We start from the raw sequence: 21,255 nt of genomic DNA, 5'->3' as shown, positions 1-21,255 counted from the left end.
TTGGGGGGGTTACAATTTTGGCTAACAACTTCTGCATTTCAAATCAAAGGGAAATTTCTTGAACCAAAGATTTAGTAAAAGTGTACTTTAAAAATTGGTAAAATGCATAATACCAAACATTTAGAAAAAACACTTACTAGCATATTAAGGTTTATGCTACATAAATATACTAAAGATGTCAATAAGGTAAGCCACCTAATTAAAAACTCAAACTACGATGATGATTGCATGAGCCTAAATGGGAAAGGAGACAAAGAAGAGATTCGGGTTGGAGATATTTACCTTGTGGGTTAGCATCTTGTTCTAAGGGCTGGCCTAGGACCAGGCAGTTTCATCCCTTGGTTTCCCCTGCTTTCCCCTTGTCTCATCTTTCCCTTTCTCTTCCTTGATACTGCACTGGTGGCCAGTGGGGTAAGACGCACACCTATGAATCCTTCTTAAACCATGGCTTTAATTGGAGAGACACATGTGTATTGCTTGCCCAGAGCTTTTAAAATGTGCTACCTCTTTTGTACATACATATAAGCTCTTGATTCCATCACCTCTCTACCTGGAGACATCCTTCTCACTCTCACTCTTAGCAAAGTTCTGCAATGCCAGAAATAGACCCACAGACGTCTTTTGAAATTCTCTCATCTTGCCTGTGCCAAGATGTTGTTCTATCCTTTTATTATTTAATGCATTGTTTTATTGAACACGGCATACTGGTATTTTTGTTTGTTTGACAGCTTTGGAGTTCACAGAAGGCATCATGATCCAAAGTCAAAAAGAGAAAGAGGAAAGAAAAATTAATAGTGAAACAGAGACATGCATTAAAAAATCAAAGAGAAGTGAACAGGAGAGCAGAAAGACATGTTCACTGAGAGTTAATTTGGGGTAAATCTAAGCACAGATTTTCTTTTTTTAAATTCTTTAACATGGATTATATATTTATTTGTCCCAGAATAAAATTTTCCTCAATAGTTTGTAAGTTTTGAAATAGACCTGTATTTCAGAGGTCTCTGCAGAACACTCTGTTCGCTTCATCTAACAGCATCTTAGCACTTCTCAGTGTTTACACACACAAACTCCATCCTGAGTGATGGTTAATTAACTATTGATGGGTCCTGGCATACTAGGGCTTCCCAAGTGACAGCTCAGTATTCTTTACTAATCGTTTAATGAAAACACTCACATGAATAATGAATCTGGCATTTCCCTAGATACACACGCAACTTTTGTAACAGTCATAAAGGCAGGAATACGCATGGTTAGAACAAAACATCGTGGTTTGCAAATGTTTTCACAATGCCAACCGGAGAGCTTATGTTGAAAATAAAGCTCCGGTCTTGAGGTTGCTATTAAGTTTCACATTAAAATATAATATGATATTATCAGCATGTAATATTAAAAGCACAAAAATGGTTATATTTAAGAAGTTAAGACCATTATTTGCTATAGAAACTCGAAATGGAATAAGCATAATTTAGATGTTAGTCATCACAGTGCCAAACTTTAAAGTTTGAATTAAAAGAAGCACATATCTATAACACATGCACCCATGAATTATATATGTATTATAATGATGCAGGAAAACAATGTGATTAGAATGTCTACGAAACTTATGATTTACCTCAGAATCAAACCTTGTCATCATTTAGCCTCATTTTACAGGTAAGAACATGGAATCTTTGATCTTAAGATTCAGCTCTCACGAAACCACAAGGGCTAGGCTGACCACTGGACCGGCGATGTGGCACGCCTGCCCTTAAACAGGGTTTCAGCCAACCCTCTGACTCAGAGCCAAGCCTGCCGTGGGTTAATGTTGGCCTTGGAGAATCTAAGTTACTACAACCAGTTATTTGAACAAATGGGAGAGAAAAGTGTTTTTAGAAATGTTACAGTGGAAGAAAATGATTGGTAACAGACATTACAGGCACTCTTAGAAAAAGATATGTTTCAAGAGCTAGAAGTCCTAACCTTTGTCTTGTTGCCACTTATTATTATGACTTTGGACAAGTCACTGGACTTCTCTGACCCTCGGTGTCTTCATTTGTAAACTCAGCATAATGACACTTGCAATACTTGTATTTTCTGGTTGTCATGGACTTATCCTCCACACTTACTATTACTGTTACTACAATCACTAATAATAATACTAATTTCACCATTTCTTGAGCTTTCCATGTGTCAAAACTTTGCAATTCACTTTTTATGCTTTGTAACTTCATCACGCTCTCATAATGGTCCTGTAAGGTAAGTATTCTTTCTTACTACAAATGAAGAAACATCTCAGAGTGGTTATTTAACTTGCCAGAAGTCACACAGCTATTAAGAGCTTGAATGTGAATTTAAATCCAAATCTTTGATTGCAAATTTCAGTAGATTCACTATACCCTATTTCCTCTATTATATCACATATATTTGTGTATATACACACACATATGTAATGTAAATATATTATACATATTACCTACATAACATAGATTATTATTCATTTTACAAACACACACACACACACACGCATTAAATTCTAAAATGCCCTAGTTATTTTTTTAAATTTCAAGACGAAATGCATGAAACAGAGTAGACATTTAGTCAATATTTGGGAAAAAATAATTAATATATGGGAGGTAACTAAGATCATTTAAATGTTAATTAACTTGTGTGTCGGCAGTAACTGTGGCTTAATTTAAATCCTCCTCTTCTTTAAGATTATATTATTAAAAATTATGCTAGAGAAAAAATATACATGGACTAGTCATAAGTTCAATTCTAGACACAAAACTGACAATGATGAAAAAGCTGCTCTTTTCAATAAACAAGGGCTAAAATCTAACCCTGAGTCACAGTTAAAGGAGAGGAAAAGATCCCTTTAAAAATTACATATGATTTGAATTTTTCAAAGGGGTAACATATTATCTTCCAAATTTAAAATTTCAAAAAAAGCTACTCTGTACTCTCCTATCAACACAAGACAATAATGCTTGTCACACTTTATTTCTCTTGACTGTTCTATATGATTAATGATAATGATGATAATTGGATAGTGACATTTAAAAAAGAACAATTTTTTTTTCAGAGTAAAGGAGAAGAGGCGGGAAGTATTAACAAAGAAATCTCATTTCTGTTCAAAACACAAATTTTCAATGATGCAAAAACACTCCACGTTTCCCCTAATCTCCTCCCAAAGAACACAAGGCCGACCTGGAAGATGCTGACACGTGCGCCCGACCAGAGCTAGAATGACATGTCTGGGGAACAGGAGATGCTACTGTTTCCATCATCCATTGAACACCTTGGCAATTCTTATTTCATCCTGAGAATGTGATACTTACTCTTGTACTGCTCTGGCTATGGAAAGGGCCGTAGATCCAGTTTCATTAACGCTATCTAAGGTCACATTTGGCAGGTCATCATCATCACTGTCACTTTTACTCTGTCTGGGAGATAGGCCTCGGGGGTCCATTTGTGCTGGGGAAAAAAGGCATATATAATGAATTACAATTAGTGTGCAGAAAGTTAACCTTGTCCTGGACCAACATCAAGCATGGAATGTCTCTTCGGTGTATGTCACACACATGGAATTCTCCAGTGATCCCGAGAGTTAGTGAAAGCGATGGATTGTGTGTACTGAGCGCTCACTAGCTCTTTTCCCTCATCCGTCTGATTTACAAAACCTCTATCAGCTCTCGGTAGTTTCAGGGGATGATGACAGAACAGAACCTGTACAGCCCATAAATACTACTACCAACTTCTGAGGGGTCAGAAGCTGATTAGGTAGCTCGTGAGTTCCTGATCAACCCTCTGGCCTCTTCACTTCTGCTTCTGCTGCCAGAGTTCTGGTCATTTTGCTGCACGTTAGCACTTTCCCCGGAAGGCGGAGCAGGAGGGAGAGACGGCTGTAGTTGCTTATAGCGCTCATCGTAAGCTGAAAGAAGAACAAGGTTTACAAGACTCACATAAATGTTTAGGTACTTTTCATACTTCGGTGAGTCCTGGTCTCCCATTCTCTGCTGCTCTAAGTGGATCTGAGTGCAGGAAAATGACAGAAGTAGCAGCATTCTAAATGTATTCATAGGCACTGGAAAGCGCCCTTCGTCTCCATCCTGATCTCATTTTCCAAAAAGGCATCTCTAGAAAAGATTCTCCTCCCACTGCAAACTTGCCAAAGTGAAAAAAGCCCTATGTTCTGATCTCTGTTGATTGAGACCATCTGATTCTTTCAAATGAGAGAATTACCATCAACACTGAACATATTAATGCAAATTAAAAAAAATAGATTTCACTTCCACCTCATTCTTCTCAAGACCAGCTTTAGCATCCACTGCCTGGAATTTCCATCAGCCCTCACCTCAAGCACCAAATACGCATACCTTCTAAGTTAAATGTGCAGCACTAGCTACATAATTGCATTGTTAAAATTCACGACTTCAACCCTCGGCCAGCTCGAACCAGAGTCCTGCTCTTCAAACCTGTCCATGTTAAGATTTCTAAAACCACCACTAGTTGCAAAGAAAAGCAAAGTGCACTTAAAATCACGGTTACAGTGACATTTGGGTATATTTCCAATTTCATTTTTTTCCCTCAAATCTTTTTTTTTTTTTTTGTTAGTGTTTATCATGTGTTTGGTTTATCATGTGTTAGATTTCCACAGGGAAATCGTGGTATTTTCCCATTGTTTTTACCCACAAAAGGCAATTTCTTATGATTCTACCTAATATTTATAACATGAGTAGAAAAACTATATACATAGAGAGTTTTGACATGCTTCTAACTTAACCTTGGCTAGGAAGGAACTTTTATGTGCTAGTGTACCTGACATACATCCTGCCTGTAAGTATAAACACACCAAAATGTACTCTGAATAAAGGAAGTGCTTGGTAAATGTTGCTTAAGTGAAAGAGAATATAATTAAAGTAATCTAAAGCAGTGGTCCTTTAGTGAGGGCAAATCTGACCCCCAAGAGACATCTGGCAATGTCTAGAGACAAACTAATTTGTCACAACTTGAGGGGAGGAAGATGCTTCTGCCAAGGATGCTGCTAGATATCCCACGATACACAGGACAGTCACTCCCCCATGGCAAAGAATTAACCAGTCTAAAATGTCCATAGCACCAGGTTGAGAAATTCTAATCTAGAGATTTATGAGTTTTAACACAAAGTTGTTATATCTGATGACTTCCAATTGCATGACTATGTTCTAGGTTCAAAGTTACTAGCAAAGAAATTAAATTACATGTTGGATTATCCATATTTGCTGGTTCTATCCTCAAATAAAACAACTCACTGTCACATGACTCAGCACTCACAACTTCCACAAATACAACACTTGCTTCCTCAAATGCCAGGAATTATGCTGTGACGCTCATTAAGAGTGCTTGGATGTTGTCTTTGTACCACATGGTAAGACTGTTTCTTTTCCATCTGATCTCCAGAGAAGATTCCCTAAGAGGTGGATGTTGGAGAAACTCTGTAAAGTAACCAGTTCTAGAACCATCCAATAACAAGAGAGCTACTTAAGCACTCTGTCATTCCAAAGGCACTGAAAAGCATCAGATCATTTAAAATTTATTTTGGCTGCAAGCAACAGAAACTGGCTCAGGCTAACTTATAGTAAATGAATGTACTGGAAAAATAATGAATAGCTCACAGAGTGGAAGGCAAAGATGGACAATCAGCACTCAAGTAACCCAGGACACAGGGATGATACAGGCATCTCACCCCAGAATTCACAGATAGTTTCCTTTAGGGCAATCCCATTACAGAATGATTCCTTTAAGAGTCGTTCATAACTACTCAAATTCAGCCAAGAAAATGACCTATCTAGGCTTCCAAATCACGTAGTGTGTGGTGTTACACCTGTAAACATCTACAATCTAACATATAAAGTTCTTAAAACATCACGCACTGAGACTCCTTTGCCAAGACACCAAATTAACAAACAGCCAAAGAAAAAAGAATGTTCTGGTGGTCCCATTTTAATCAAGACAACCACAGCGCTCATAGGTAAGTAACACAACTCAAGGAAGAGACAGGCAGTTAACCAATAAGCAATGTGGCTCTGAAAGATAAAGTCAGGCTGATGAAAGATGCCAGATAACTGGTGTGAGGGCTGATCATCCGAATTCTGTTATGTTTACATCTTAATGAAAGTTTAAAATATGTTAAATATGCCATCTTTTTTGATGTACTTTTCAGGAACATTATAATTGAGGATTTCTTTCCAATATTTTCAATAAATATTATGAAATACATCTGCTACCACCATGCTGGAAAACTCTTCTTACCCATACCTTCAGCCAAGTCGAGGAAGTAATTAGAAAAGCTTTTTAAAATTTGCATTGCTGATTAGGTCAGATGATTAGCTTATCTGCATACTTGCATAATTCCACTCTATTTTTATTAAATGTAGGGTAGGGACATCTACCCTAGTTAACCTCCGTCAGTCTTTCAGTTTCTTGGCTCCTTTAGGAAACTCCAATTCTTTGGGGTTCCCATTCGGAGAAAAAGGAGTTAAATGGGCACCAGAACCAAAAACATCCCTACTTCTCCAAGCAAGAGAGCAGGATATGATTTGTAAGCATCGAATAAGAATTTACATCTGAGAGTTTGTTCCTATTAAGTGAAAAAGGGATGACAGTTTTGGGTACTCCAATTCATTGCTGATGGAAGTGTCATTCTTGAGTTGAGGCACTTGGGGACACCATGTGAGCTTCACTCCATGTGAAAATCCTGGGAAGATTAAGGGCAGAAACCCCAAACCTGCGGTTGAACCTATTTATTCTGACTTTCAAACACCCGCCTATGGTCACCAGAAACTATAAAGGTCACCTCAAGGAGTTGTCTCCCTGTATTCATGCTCTTGTGTGGCTGCTTCCCACAGCGGCTCTGGACTTGGCTAGACGACTTGCTGTCATTTGTGGCGTACTGGACACATTCCAATCACCAGATGACCATGGTCATAGAAGTGACTAGCGTGAGAACTGCCCAGGTAAATCCATTACATATTTTTAAAACTTTTTTTTTCCTACTTTTTTTGGAGGGAGGAAGTAATTACATTTATTTTTTCATGGAGGTGCTGGGGATTGAACCCAGGACCTCGTGCATGCTAAGCACATCCTCTACCACTGAGTTATACCCTCCCCTCATTCTATATTTTTGACTCTCAGAACTAAGAGCAAATATAATAGTTGCTATTTCAATATACTAAATTTGGGGGTGTTTTGTTACAAAGCTATACGAAATCAATGTACCATGTTCCTCTCCCAGCTCCTTCCAGTGATTTCCTGGCAATGATGTGGACGAACTTCTGCTACAGTTACAGTCAGCCTATCACGTGCTCTCTTCTCCTCCCAAGAGGTAATTTGGCCTTAAATGACATAAATTTAAGTGGGCTCTTAATATAATACTGGAAGACAAATACCATACATTATTTTACATTATTCGCTTCTTTTTTGTTGTTTTTTAATTGAGTGGGTTTACAATGTTGTGTTAATTTCTGGTGTACAGCAGAGTGATTCAGTTATATACATATATTTTTTTCATGTTCTTTTTCATTATAAGCTATTACAAGGTACTGAATATAGTTCCCTGTGCTATACAGTAGGACCTTGTTCATCTATTTTATATATAGTAGTTACATATGGTAGTATCTGCAAATCTCGAACTCCCAATTTATCTCTCCACCCTTCCCCTCCCCCTTGTAACCACAAGTTTGTTTTCTATGTCTGTGCGTCTGCTGTTTTGTAAATAAGTTCATTTTACTTCTTAATCCCAAATATGCAAAATGTATTTAGAGGTATTTTGTCTTTAGAAGCATTGTCTTTGATCCTCGGCCATGCTTCAGGCAAGCTTCTACAGGAAGGGGCCATCAGCTGGAATTACTGTTCCAGTGAACAAAGCTTTTCTCCCCAAGTTCACAGTTCACAGGAGGCTCTTATGCATAGACCTCCAGGTATGCAGTTACCCAAAACTGTGTTTCCTATGTCTGCCTCTTCAGAACTCAACTGAAGACAGTTCAACATTGCTCCTCCCCCTCCTCGCCTGCCCCCCGCCCCATACCAGTGGACTGACAGACAGAGCGGCATCAGTGCCCCTCACCTCAACTTGGGTGTTCTTCTAACTTCCTTAGAAATGAACTGGCCAGTTCAGCTACTCTTCAAGGAAAGGAAGTTTTCCCATAAGTCACCATATTTAATGTGTACAATACAGCCATCTTTGAACATACATGGAAACTTACAGGCTAACATTTCCTATTCAGAAGGAATGATTCTATCCCCTTGACCTCGGCCCATCAGGGCTGGAGGGGCAAAGGGTGTGCAGATGGAAGGGGTGTGAGGCAGCTGGGTGGGGGCGGGTGCCCTGCTATCAGCCTCCCTCTTCCTCTGTCGGTGGCTGACAGGCTGCCTGCCACCTGCAGGTGCCCTCATTGCCCGCTCTGCCAAGGCTGAATGGTGCCCCAGTTAGAGAAACCACGGTTTCCAGGAGGGCTGCTGCTTTCTACTAGAAATAAGGGCAGCTGAGGATCGGGGGGTGGGGATAGAAAGTGAAAGTGTGGGGGAAGAATTCCTAGCATCACAGAGTGGAAGTCCTCCTCCAGCACCTTCTGTGTAGGAACAGCTCCCAAAAGGACAGTCGCGGTGTTCCTTTAGAATAAAAACATGGCTCTGGCTTCACACAACATGGGTGTGACTTCTGGCCCTGCCACTTGTCACCTGCAGCCATCCAGTCTTGGGCAATTGACTTCCCACCACTAAATCCCAGTTTCTTCTCCTGCCATTGCCTCTGTGAGGAGTAAACGAGACAATATATGCAAAGCATTTAGGACCCCGTCTGGCACTTGGCAGTCAACCATCATTCTGTCTTACCCTGGCAGTAAGTTTAGTACCACTTCAACCGTCCCTTATATAATACTATTTGTAAATCCCTCATCTTCTCCCAGACTTATTCAAATTAGGCCGTTTTCTTTTTAATTGTTCCTAAACCGAAAATACTACCACAGAATATGTAGTATAATATATAAATCCTCTACTTCTCTAAATCCAAACAATCCCCGACTTACGAGTGTTTAACTTATGATTTTTCAACTTGACAATGGAGCAAAAGCGATACGCATTCATCAGAAACTATACTTCGGATTTTGAACTTTGATCTTTTCCCGGGCTAGCAATGTGCCCTAGCACACTCTTGTGGCGCCGTGCAGGGCAGCCAGCCCCCGGTCAGCCCCACGATCACGGCTGTGAACAACCCACACACTTAAAACCACTCTGGTTTTCACTTTCAGTACAGCATCCAATACATTACATGAGCTATTCAACGCTTTATTAGAAAGTTGGCTTTGTGTGCAATGATTCTGACCAAAAGCAGGGATGTAAATGCTCTGAGCACGTTTAAGATAGGCTAGGCGAAGCTATGATGTTCAGGAGGTAAGGTGTATTAAATGCATTTCTGACTTAAGGTCTCTTCAACTTACGGTGGGTTTTCTGGGATGTAGCCCCATCATATGTCAAGGAGGATCTGTATTCAGTCCACAGATATTCACTGGGCACCTATGAGGTACGAAGCACTCTTCTAGGTGCTGGGGAGGGAGTAGAGAATAAGGTACATAAAAAATCCTGCTTTCACACTGGGGGGAGACAGATAACAAAAAGAAAATAAATAAGAAAACCACATCCTCTGAATCTCTGTCAGATAAATAAAGCACAGAAGGGAAGGAGGGAGTTGCTGAAACGTAGGTAGACCATTTTAGAGAGGGTGGCCCGGAAGTCCTCATGGAAAGGATGACGTCTGAGTCAGGACCTGCAGGAGATGAGGGAGGCTTGCAGATGTGGCTTATTGTTTTGAGTGGGTGAAGGTGGGACATTCCAGGCAGAGTAAACAGTAGGTACAAAGGCTGTGAGGTGGGAGGTTTTACGTGTCTGAGCACCTGCAAGGAGACGACTGCTGAAGCTGAGCAAGGGAAAGCCCAGTGATTGAGGCCAGACAGATGAGGTGTGCAGGGAGGCCCTGACAGCCAATGTAAGGATTTTCAGTTTTGTTCTGGGTGGGAAAGGAAGCCACTAGACAGGATTAAGCAAAAGAATGGCATGATCCGAATTATGTCATTTGACAAGGATCACCCTGGCTATAAGAGCACAGGGGAAGATCTGGATGGAGATACATGCATGAGAATCGTCAGTGACATTAATATTAATAGTCCCTAAAAACTGCATGAGCTTTCTTCTCTTTGGTCACCTCATGCGGGCTGCACATAGAGTGGCCAACTGAAACTCAGGACTTTATTATCTGAAGGGCAATAAAGCATGCTCTTCGTACTATATTTTGACCTCATTTGGTTTCAGAGTATTAGTTGCTCAAATATATATTTGATTCTTCTGGCATATCAAGATATGTGATGAGAGAAGAATTCATAATGAAGCCTGATTCAAAGGATGGTGGACTCCAAGATTAGAACCAGCTTCCACTATGCTCGATTTCTTACTTCCTTTACTTTGGTTACTGCCAATGAGACTGCCTCTACACGGTACCAATGGTGATTGTCTCTATAAACCCCAATGAAGATTTAAAAAATCCCATCAATTATGTAAATCTGGGGCATTGGTTCAGTGTAGATACAATATGCAATTAATTCATTTTTTCCCCCCAATTCCTATCTAAACACTTGACAGTGTAATGGCTTCTGCTCCCATTATATGAAGAAATAACCTCACATGTTCTTATAATCCCCTAGTGCAAGGTCCCCTTCTCAGTTACAATGCCACTGGACCTCTCAGCAGCTCTTAAGACTGTTGGTTTTCTCTCTTCATTGTCATTTCCGGCGTTTTCTTAAATCTCTCTCCTCCTTTGATTTCAGAGATGGGCACACTAAGGCTTGTAGGCCTAGTCACCTGCTTTTGTAAATTAAGTTTTATTCCACCATTCTCATTATTTTGTTTCTGGCTATTTTAGGGTTACAATGGCAGAGCCAAGTACTTGTCCCAGAAACCATATGGCTTGCCATAAAATACCATCTGGTCTTTTATTTATTTTTTTTTAATTAAAAAATTTTTTAATTGAAGTATAGTTGATTTTTTAAACTTTGTGCTTGTTTGGAGGGGAGGCAGTTAGGTTTGCTTACTTATTTATTTCTTATTGGAGGCACTGGGGCTTGAACCCAGGACTTCATGCATGCTAAGCACTGCATTCTACCACTGAGCTATACCCTCCCCCACCAATCTGGTCTTTTAGAGAAAGCATTTGCTGACTCCGTTGTAGACCGTTGAGTTCTCTTGGGTCTTTCTCCCTCTTACCTTCTTCACCTCGTCTCTCTGCATACACCTGAATGGTTGTTTCTCCTCCAGAATCCACTCCCTAACCGCTCCCTTCTGTCTCTCTTTATTGGTGAGCTTCTCAGTAATTCTACGCTATTCCACAATCTCTACAACTTCAATGACTGGTCTCAGAAGGGATGAATGCCAAATCCATGCTCCCAGCTCTAAACTTTGCCCTCAACTCCAGCTTATTTATATTTATATTTCCAGCACCCTACTCCACAAGTCATTTCAAACTCCAGTCCTATTTTTCTTTCAAGTCTCAATTTAACAGACTCATTGTTCTCCTGGTCACCCAGGTTCAAAGCTCTCATCATTTCACGTGTCCCCATCATTAAACCAGCTGCTAACTGCTACTGCTTTTACCCTACAATTTTTCTGGAGCCCCTTCCCTTCCTTTCATACTGCTTCTCAACAAACTTCCTCAAAGTACTGCTACATACACTTGTTTCATACAATATTTCTCTAGGGATTAAATGAATGCAAGACTTACATCAAACCATTCCTTACCTGAAAGCCTTTTTTTCCCACCACCCAACAAATGAGGTTCAGCTGCCCTCCCTAAGCTCTACAGTTTATTTTTCCTTCAGAACTCAATGAGTCTTCTCTCCAAAGCCCCTTAACCCAGCTACACACGGCTGTTCCCTTCCGCCCACAATTCAGTCAACAAAAATCTACACCCTTCCTACAGAATGGTGCCTTCTTAATGAACCTTCCTTTCATTTTCCAACAAAAATGTAAAACTTCCTTTCTAAAAAATACACATATTTTGTATTTATATATTTTTATGGCACTTTCACACTTTACATTTTGAATTATACTTAAGCATGTATTTATTTTATGTCCCTTCTTCATTCTGTCTGCTCCTTGAAAAGGGAAGACCATGTTGATTACATTCCCATGCACACGATAAAAAGCAGTATTTACTGAAGACAATGGTAATAAATGCAGAGCTCTATTTAAAATGATCACAGTAGTTCCCAGTTGGCAAAAGATTCTGAAATATAATGATAAAAGTATCTATTTCATATTTTATTTTAAAAATTACATCCTGGGTTATTTCTAATACTAACATTTGTAGGGGAAAAGTCACAATCATTAAATTTCTATTACTCTGGGAAGTCTTGGATAATGACTTATTTTGGTTGGAGTAGGCCAAGGGATAACGTGGGAATGAAAATGTTCATAATTTTATTCACTTTTTAGCTAAATTACATTTGCCAGGCTTTTCTTTCCTTTCAGGAAAATATTTTAAATACTTCAACATACTTATCATTTCTATAAGTTACCGCTTGGAAACTGTACTGTAATGAAGGAATGAAGGAATTCGATTATTTAAAATATAGCTTAAAATTAATGTTTGTTGAGATGACCAAAAAAGCAATCAGGGTTTCATTTTTCTAAAGAATCATGACTAAAACGATTTTCCTTATTTATAAAAAGAAAAACAACACAGATTTACAATTGTCCTGTGTTCACTGGAAGCATGCCTTAGCGCACCAAAGACTTGTGATTAAAAAGAGTTCATAAACTTTTCCATTAATAAGTGGGATTTTACACTACGCTTACACTAACCCTATTAACTCTCCAGAGTCAGCCAAGAGCCCTGAACCTCAGGGGTCTTCTAGGATATCACTACTCCACTGTTCCCACTATGTTTCCATTTTGTCGATTCACTGCAATTGCTCAGAACCCAAGCTTAACCAGCTCCAACTGATTTATTCAAAACTGAATCCACCTTAGGCAGAGATGATTTAAAAGACTTAATAATAAAGTGAATTTCTGGTGAGTACATATGGTGAATAGTGAGATCATCAAAGTCATTTTCATCTGTAAGGCACAGATATTTCTAGAAGATGATTTTAGGCATTAATCTATGGCCTTTCAATTTTCTTATTTCACTTAGTTGGTTATTCTGCTCTATCTGTGTCTTCTGTTTTGTAGACTGGGTAGAGTTGAACCATGAAAGAAATAGATCGAGATCTTCTGCAATGATTTTAAGTACCACTGAATCGTGATCTTCGACTTAAATAGAAGGTGCTTAGAAATATTTAAGAAAAGGCAGACAATCTACCTTGGACTTAATAATTCTGTTCCTATATTGGCTGCACTATGTATAGCTAGTTGGCATGTAAATGACTTACTACAGAATGGTTCTTGGCTAGTTTCAAAGTAAAAAGGCTTAAAAATGTTGGCACATAAAACTAATCACGCACCATGGCACGTTTAGAATCAATGGTACTGTTGTCTTCACCCCTCTTTGCTCCCTGTGTCTCATTTTACAATACATTTAAACCTGCTAGATTAAAAGTCATAAAATGTAATAGTGGTTTAATGCATTCTCTCAGACGTACAGCAGGCCTTCGGAATTCTGGAGGATATGTTCCCAAGACTATTAAAGATCCTCGCGTTTGTGAGTGATTGACGTGTGCCGCTGGACCTCTCTACAGCTCTCAGGACTGCGCGTTATCCCTCTTCACTTTCACTTCCTAGCCTCTTCTTAAAACTCCCCTCCCTCGGCTTAGGGTATGGCTACACCTGTCCTTGCATCCTGTAATACATTTCCATTCAGAGTTATACACCTCCTGTGCACACTCTTACATCACATTAAAAAAATTTTTTATTAAAGTTTTCTTTCCCATTTAACTGGCAATTTACACCCCCTCCCCCATATGCCTCTTCCCCCAACAACTTACTAGCTTATTGTGTGGGTCACAGGCTGAGAGCAGAGCACCACTGAGATGGGTCCTGTCATTCGGAGGTTCACTCCTGCACTGACTCCCCCATTCACGTGACTTGTTAGAAAAAGTTTCACACAATATAAGGACTACATAATGGACTTCTGGGAACACTTATGAAAAGCCGAAATCTTAGATGTTACATCCATCAATGCCAATTACACAGAGTGTAATTTTTCTTTATGAGGGCAAGTGTCCGTACTAAGTCTTCTCCTTGCAGTGAACTGCTTGGCATCGTCCTAATTTGCAGTGAAAAGCTATTCAAAAATGACCTGTAAATATCTTTGGACGAAAAAGCAAGTATTGATACATTTTTCCCTTTGTTTCAATCTAGGTTGAAGGCTGTGTTTGCTCACATCCTCATTTTATGCAAACTGCAAAGAGAAGTATTTGCTCTGTAAAACCGGATGAAAGGTGTTTTCCATATCAATTCTTTGCTTGGTATGCTTTTCTAAGAAAAGACAATTCTATCAGTTCCCATCAATCCTTGGGGGTTTGTCTGTTTTTAAAGAGATTTTTTTTGATGCTCTGCTAAAAGTCCCCCTTGGGGATGATAAATTACCGAGCCTTCTGAGAGTGCCAGTGAGATCCCTACCATCTAGAAATGGAACCATGATTTCCTTTGGCTTCAGGTACAGTCACTACTTTGGGACTCATTTGCACAGACCCCCTTCTGAGCCCAGGGACTCCAGCCTCGAGCAAGGTCAGGGAAGGAGTCCACACAGACCCTAGCCCTGGCTCCAGAAATGACTCCAAGAACAAGGTCAAAGTTGTACTTCTGCCTAGAGACAGGCCAGGTGCAACAAGCACCTTGAGAACACTAGTATGACACACGCTGCACTGGGAGAGGGCACGGAAGGCATGCACTTAGCTTTCTGGCTCTCTTCACTTTCACCTGACTTTACACCTACTTCTTTATGAAAGCCCACCTTGGTTCTGTGAGGAGAAGGAGGTCAAGGCTACAGTGGAGGATGAGGACTTGGACTCTCCTAGACAAATGGAAGACAGTGTAGTGCTTGAGGTCAGTATGTTTAGGTGTTGAACAAACACAAATGTTGGATTGCATTTTCTTTGAATATAGTAATAAAGTAAAACAGATTTTTTACTGGTAAGGCCAGTGATATTTATTAGTGTTCTAACAGCATGCATTCTGAATGTCATCGACCCTGATTTCCTTAACCAGAGCTGCCAAGTCGCCCCTTTAGCACTAAGCATTGGCTGTCCCTGAGGCCAAGCCCAGATGGCTCGTTATAATCCACGCAAGTTCATGTGCTAGTAATCGAGATCTTCCTGTGTGTCCACCACGTCTACGTTATCAATTAAACAAGATATCAAGGACCAACACAGCTATTCAGTACTCATCCCTCTCGCTCCTCCAGTCACTCCAGACCCTGAACACTGTTTCCATCCATCGTCTCTCACATCCAACCATCTTCGACGTAAAGATAAAATACGAAGAGCCCCTTCACATAGGACCCAGTATTTGTTCTCATACACTTGCTTATAAAATTAAGTTAAATTATTTACAGCTTTTCCTTTATGTCATTTTTATTTAAGAAATTCCACACACCTATATAATGATCACCTATCTATCCTCCCAAAAGACTGAAAAAAAAAACTTTAACATTTACAGTATTTCTTTCAGATCATTAAAAAAAAGTAAAATACCACAGAAAGAGTTGACTATTTTTTCGCGTTTGTCTCCCTTTTCCACTGTGTCCTGGTGTACCTAAGTTTTAATGCTTTAACTCTCTGTGTATCAATGAATAGTAACAAATGCAGTTCTGCCCTTTAAAAACTGTATATAATGATGTCATGTTCTACAATTTATTTTCACTTAACATTACATTTGAGATTTTATTTATATTCTTATCACTTAAAATTCTTCTAAAGTCTAAAGTCATATATCTATTCTCCCAAACACCAGAAGAAACCAGCACACTCCAACTACCCAGTGAACATTCCCACCTTGTCCGTGTTCTTTTTCTTTATAGTTCAATATTTTGGTACATATTTTACTGTCAAGAGTTAATTAAAATTGATTTCTTTGTGCAGATTATATATCTATATTTTAAAACCAGTTCTAAGCTCACTTACCCTTTCGGGTTTTCTTCTTTCAAAAATACACCCTTTAGTTCTTCAGCAGATTTGTGTGGGCGGTAAATTCTTAATCTATGCTTGAAAGTTTCTTTATTTTACTGGCAGTTGAACTGACTTTTGTTGAGAGCAGGATTCTAGGATCCCTCACTCGGGCCTTTGAAAAGACTACATTCTGCTTTCTGACATCTGTTGTTGTTGATGGTTTCTGTCTTTCTTTAATTCCTTTGTAGAAAACCTTTGGAGAGTTTCTTTATGACTCATGCTTGATGATTTCACCGCTATGTGTCTAGATGTGGGTTTATTTTTACTGATTTGTCTATGTTCTAAGATTTCTGACGTCCCTTAATTTTCCAAATTTCCCAGACATTCCTCTGAATATTGCTTCTCCGAATATCGAAGTCTATCTATTCTTATTTTATAGAAGTCCTTTAAGATAAATGCTGGAACACTTCAGTTCATGCTCTTAACATTTCCTGTTTCTGTTAATTTTTCTACTTTGCCTTGTTTTCTTAGTACAATTATCAGTACAATCTTTCAATTCATCTATTCTCCCATCGAATTTGCTCAACATGTTTCAGTTGTGAAAGCAAAACCTGGGAATTATCCTAGATTTATTTTTTTCCTTCATCCTGGACATCCATTTGGGAACTGAGTTCTGCCCATCAGATTTCTATTCATACTGCCTCTGCACTGGCCTTTAGGAATTTTTACCTGGCTTCCTTAAACAGCCTCCTAACGGTTCTCCTTTCCTTTATGTTCACTATGTTCAGTCCTTCATCCACAGATTTGAGTATTACCATGTTACTCCCATCTACTTATGAGCTTTCTGTGTATCCCTGTGGCATTCAGTAAACACAGACTCCATAGCTTGGCACACAAGGCCTATGATGACCAGATCCATGGACACTCCTGGAGCCTCATTTCCACTTCTTATGAACACCCTCATTTGAACCAGACCAACCTATCTATCTGTATTATCCACCTTCCCACCAGGATGCACTTTGCTCTTTCGTATTTCCAGGACATTGCATCTTTTTTTTTTTTTTTAACTGCCTTTCCTTCCTCATCAATGTGGATAATGTTAGTAACACTCCCATCTGAGGAAAACCCCTCTCCTGAAGTCACAACCACCCCTTCCAACCACTGAGCTTTGTGCTCCTCTGTGACCTACCTCTGTGGGTCTGTGCTCACCTGTACTACAGCACTCTTCTCAACACAGTCTCCTGCCTCCTTTACCACGTGACTATGAGCTTCTTGTGGGCACTGCCTGGGCATTGACCATGTGGCTGAATCATAACTGTGCATTAATCTAATGAAAAAGTGAATGGAAAGGAATACACTGGACAATTCCTGGGTAAGACAAAAGGTTAAAAAAAAAAGGGCTTGAATACTAAAAAATAATTTTTTTTAATCTGGTGGTTCAAGTTTTATTAAGTTTTGGTAAAAGAATAAGAAAGCAAAAAAGGAAATGAATGGTTATTATAATCATCATATTCATTTAATAACAAATATGAAGACTTTTTCCCTATTTAAATGGTACAACGTAGGGAATAATATTCAAGAAGTTTATATAATGAGTCAACTAATTTCATTTAGTTTATCAAGTGCAACAGTTCCTAGGTGGTATCATTTTAAAATATGAATATACATACATGCATGTCTCATGAATCTGCATTTATATATACAGGAATAAATAAGGTGCAGTACCGAGCTCTTCTCTGGGCAGCCTCTAATACGCCCAGATGTGAGATGGCCACTGCATCCTGTACTTCACAAATAAGCAAGGCTCCCTAAGTAAAGCACCCACCGGCAATATTAGTAACAATACAGCTGCTATTCCTTGTATTATCTCTGGAATGAGGTATGGGGTAAATAGCGTTAACAAGTCGAATCTGAGTCTGTGATGCATTACTCCTACTGTTACCAGGAATAGTTCTATTCTCAATGTTAATCATAATTAAAAACAGAGTGCAACACTGAACAATGGCTATAAACCATTCAGTGGCTTATTTGGACTTGCAGACTGGAAATGTAACCGTTCACTTACAGCACATCATGCAAAATCGTACAGTTAAAACTAGTTTCAGTTACAGTCGGAAAGGGGTCGACTTTTTAAAGGTGAGGGGCTTATTATGGTGATTAACATAAAAAAGGATCACAATTGGCCAAGGAAGGAGAGAAATCGGTCGGTTAATAAGTTGCCCCACTTGCAAGGTGGATGGATGATGAGATAAGAAAACACGTGATTGGATGTTGCAGCACCTTGATTACTGTAGATCATACCAATGGCACAACGATGCCACGAAGTGGGCTCTCAGCTGTTAGTGCCCACTTGTTAGATGAGAAACGGTTCATGCTCCATGATAACCATGACATTAAGAATATGTTGGAAAATAACTACCACATATCATGATGCCAGTCAGTTTGGGAAGACATACAAGATACTCTACTCTTTGATAAACTTCCTAAAATAGTAACAGAACTACAAACACACAGAAAAATACTGTATGAGACTCTGAAGAGAAACTGACACAAAAACTGGAAAATGTTAGCTCTTACTATGAAGCAGTTCTCTACAACCAAACACACTTTAATGGAATTTATTTCCCAATTCTTGAAGAAGGCATTTCTGAACATCTGCTATATAAGCTAGGATAATTCTAAAACTGTAATGTTATAATGATTATTAGCTATTGGCTAATGCTCAGAATTTTATTGAACTCATTAATCTAAGAAAAATAAATATAATTATAATGGTAATAATAAACGCTGGCTGTATTTTTATTTTGTGGTTTCTCCCCTTGTGTTTTTCAGAAAATAACTACTGCCAGAAAGAGGTAAGACAGAACAGGCAAGTCTGTGTTGTATACGCCTGTCTCACCAACTCCCTGCTCAAGAGAGCTCCAGGCAGGGACCAGATATGTCTAAAAATGACACAGATGTCGATCTCTGAAACTCAGTGAACCACGCTTTGACAAAATTTCCCCATACCTAGGGAATGTTAACCTACAGCTTGAGGCTGTTGTTTTTAATGCTGCAAGATGCTGGAGAAATGGAAACGCATAATATGGTACCATAACGCCAGTATTTAGCAACATGGAATTACCTCGTGCTGTTCATTTATATACTTGGTTTTATAGATAGATAGATTTCATATATAAATTTCAAACCTTGGCCAAAATAAAATGATTTGAAAATACATTGTGTCTATTTTGAGGGAATAGGCGACTTGGGCTATTTAATGCTGACAAATTCTCTAGATAACTAGGGCATACATTTTTAAGCATCGAGCCCAAGTATGGCAAAGGATTAAAAAGTTTTGATTTTATCCAGGGCTCTCCCATTAATAAGCTGTGACCTTACAAAGAATAGAGGAAGTTCCAGGAGCCTCAGTTTTCTTATCTGTAATAGACAGGCAATAATATTTATACACTGGTTATACTGTAAGACTTAAAGATGATGTATATAGAACACAAAGAACATATAAGCATTCAATAAAGGTTAATTACGTAAATGATTTTTAATAAATATATTTATAAGATTTATTACATACTTGGTCTCCTACTTCAAATAGACTGCCCATAATTTAGCCTTTCCTTCATTCCTAATGGTCATTATTTCAAAAGCAATTATTACACTGTAATAAAGTATTATCTCCAAGGACTAAAGAGCTGTGTAAGCCTATTTACTCCAATCCCGAAAGACCTTGCTGTGATTTTTCAAGTTCTTATTTTAATAATAATTTGACACCTTCTTTGTGAGCTGCCACTTTCTTGCCCTTAGTGTACCTACAGATAAAAGGAGTTTCCTAATTTGAGCAGGGGGGTTGGCAGATGGTAATCTTAGGTTGGGGGGGGGGCTCGAGCACCTGTAGGTTGGTAATACAAAATCAGGAGATCTCTTTTCTTTTAACTAAGGAAAATTATAGACGGTGATATGCAACACAAATTTTTTTGGCTAGTGGGAATACGTAAAAAATCTACTGAGGTTAACATTTTAGGGGACTCCAGTTATAAAAATAAAAATTGAGAGCTATTCCTCTCCTCTGTTTTTCTTTTGCCATTTTTCTTCACTATTTCCTCTCTATGCACAGCAGGAAAATCATATTCACAAGAAGGTAAGAAGTGTATCTAAACTAAGAGTTAAAAGGCTTTCTGTTTTCAGGTCCCCTCCTGTAAGTAATTCATAGTAGACAACCATGCACGCAATACATGTTTTACATCCTATGCCGTGTGCGGGTGTGAGTGCCTTGATAGCCCATGATTCAGTAAAGCTACCCTGTCCTTCATTCTCTGTGCACCCTTCATTCTCTGCTCTCACTGTTCACTCTTTCCTCATCTGGAACACGTCTTCCTAGTCTGAGGAGCAAAGCTTTAGGCTTCTTTAACTTCCACCTCAAATGCTACCTACTCTCCCTGCATTATAACATATGACTTCCTCCAGAGTCTAATTTGCGCTCTTTGGGGATTTACAACCTCAGTCTCCGGAAGGCTCCCTCTGTTTTAAAGGGCTCTGTGTTTACAGAGGACTGATTTAAAACACCCACTCCTGACAAAGGCCATGCCAGAGATGATTAGGGAGCCCTTGGATTTAGCACAGAGACAAAAATGCAATCACGGAATTGACAATTTCTTCTAAACGCAGAAGATACGAAACAATTCAGACAAAGCTGTTTTAGACTGGTGCTTAGGTTTGCTTAATATACCTTTAAGATTAGACTTTGGTGGAAGGAAAGGAAATCTGTGTTTTATGGCTGCAACAAACGGGCCCACCACGGTAAAAATGTCATTTATTCTTTCTCACCAAGAGATGTTCACTACACAGTGAAAATGAAAGTAGCATTTTCCTTCTACTTAAGGTTTGTTAGATGAAATTTATGTTTTTAAAATGCACTGCAAACACCAAAAACTGATTGTACCGTTATCAGCTTTTAAATCAAAACAGCTTCCTATCTGGTAAGGACAGGAGAACAGGTCGATTTATTTCATAAAACTTTATGTACAAAGAGACAGTGTCTATGAACTTAATGGAGAGAATATAGAGTCTGGAGAGGTAATTTTTATTACAATTTATAGTGGGATTATCCATACTCCACAGTTTTCAGATTTTATTGAGATTTTATGGA

General features: G+C 38.9%; 1 protein-coding gene across 9 annotated transcripts in view; it reads right to left on the bottom strand.

Annotated features, from left to right (window-relative positions):
- Positions 1-21,255, bottom strand: part of KLF12 (Kruppel like factor 12) — a 517,595-nt gene that overhangs the window by 106,987 nt on the left and 389,353 nt on the right. For all 9 annotated transcript variants that reach the window (XM_032496878.1, XM_032496874.1, XM_032496875.1 and 6 more), the window contains one exon: positions 3,318-3,453. In XM_032496878.1, the coding sequence (XP_032352769.1) occupies positions 3,318-3,453 (136 nt within the window). The remainder of the gene's footprint in view (positions 1-3,317; positions 3,454-21,255) is intronic.

Source organism: Camelus ferus, chromosome 14, assembly GCF_009834535.1.
Source record: "Camelus ferus isolate YT-003-E chromosome 14, BCGSAC_Cfer_1.0, whole genome shotgun sequence".
NCBI lineage: Eukaryota > Metazoa > Chordata > Mammalia > Artiodactyla > Camelidae > Camelus > Camelus ferus.
This window is presented reverse-complemented; position numbering and strand designations above follow the sequence as displayed.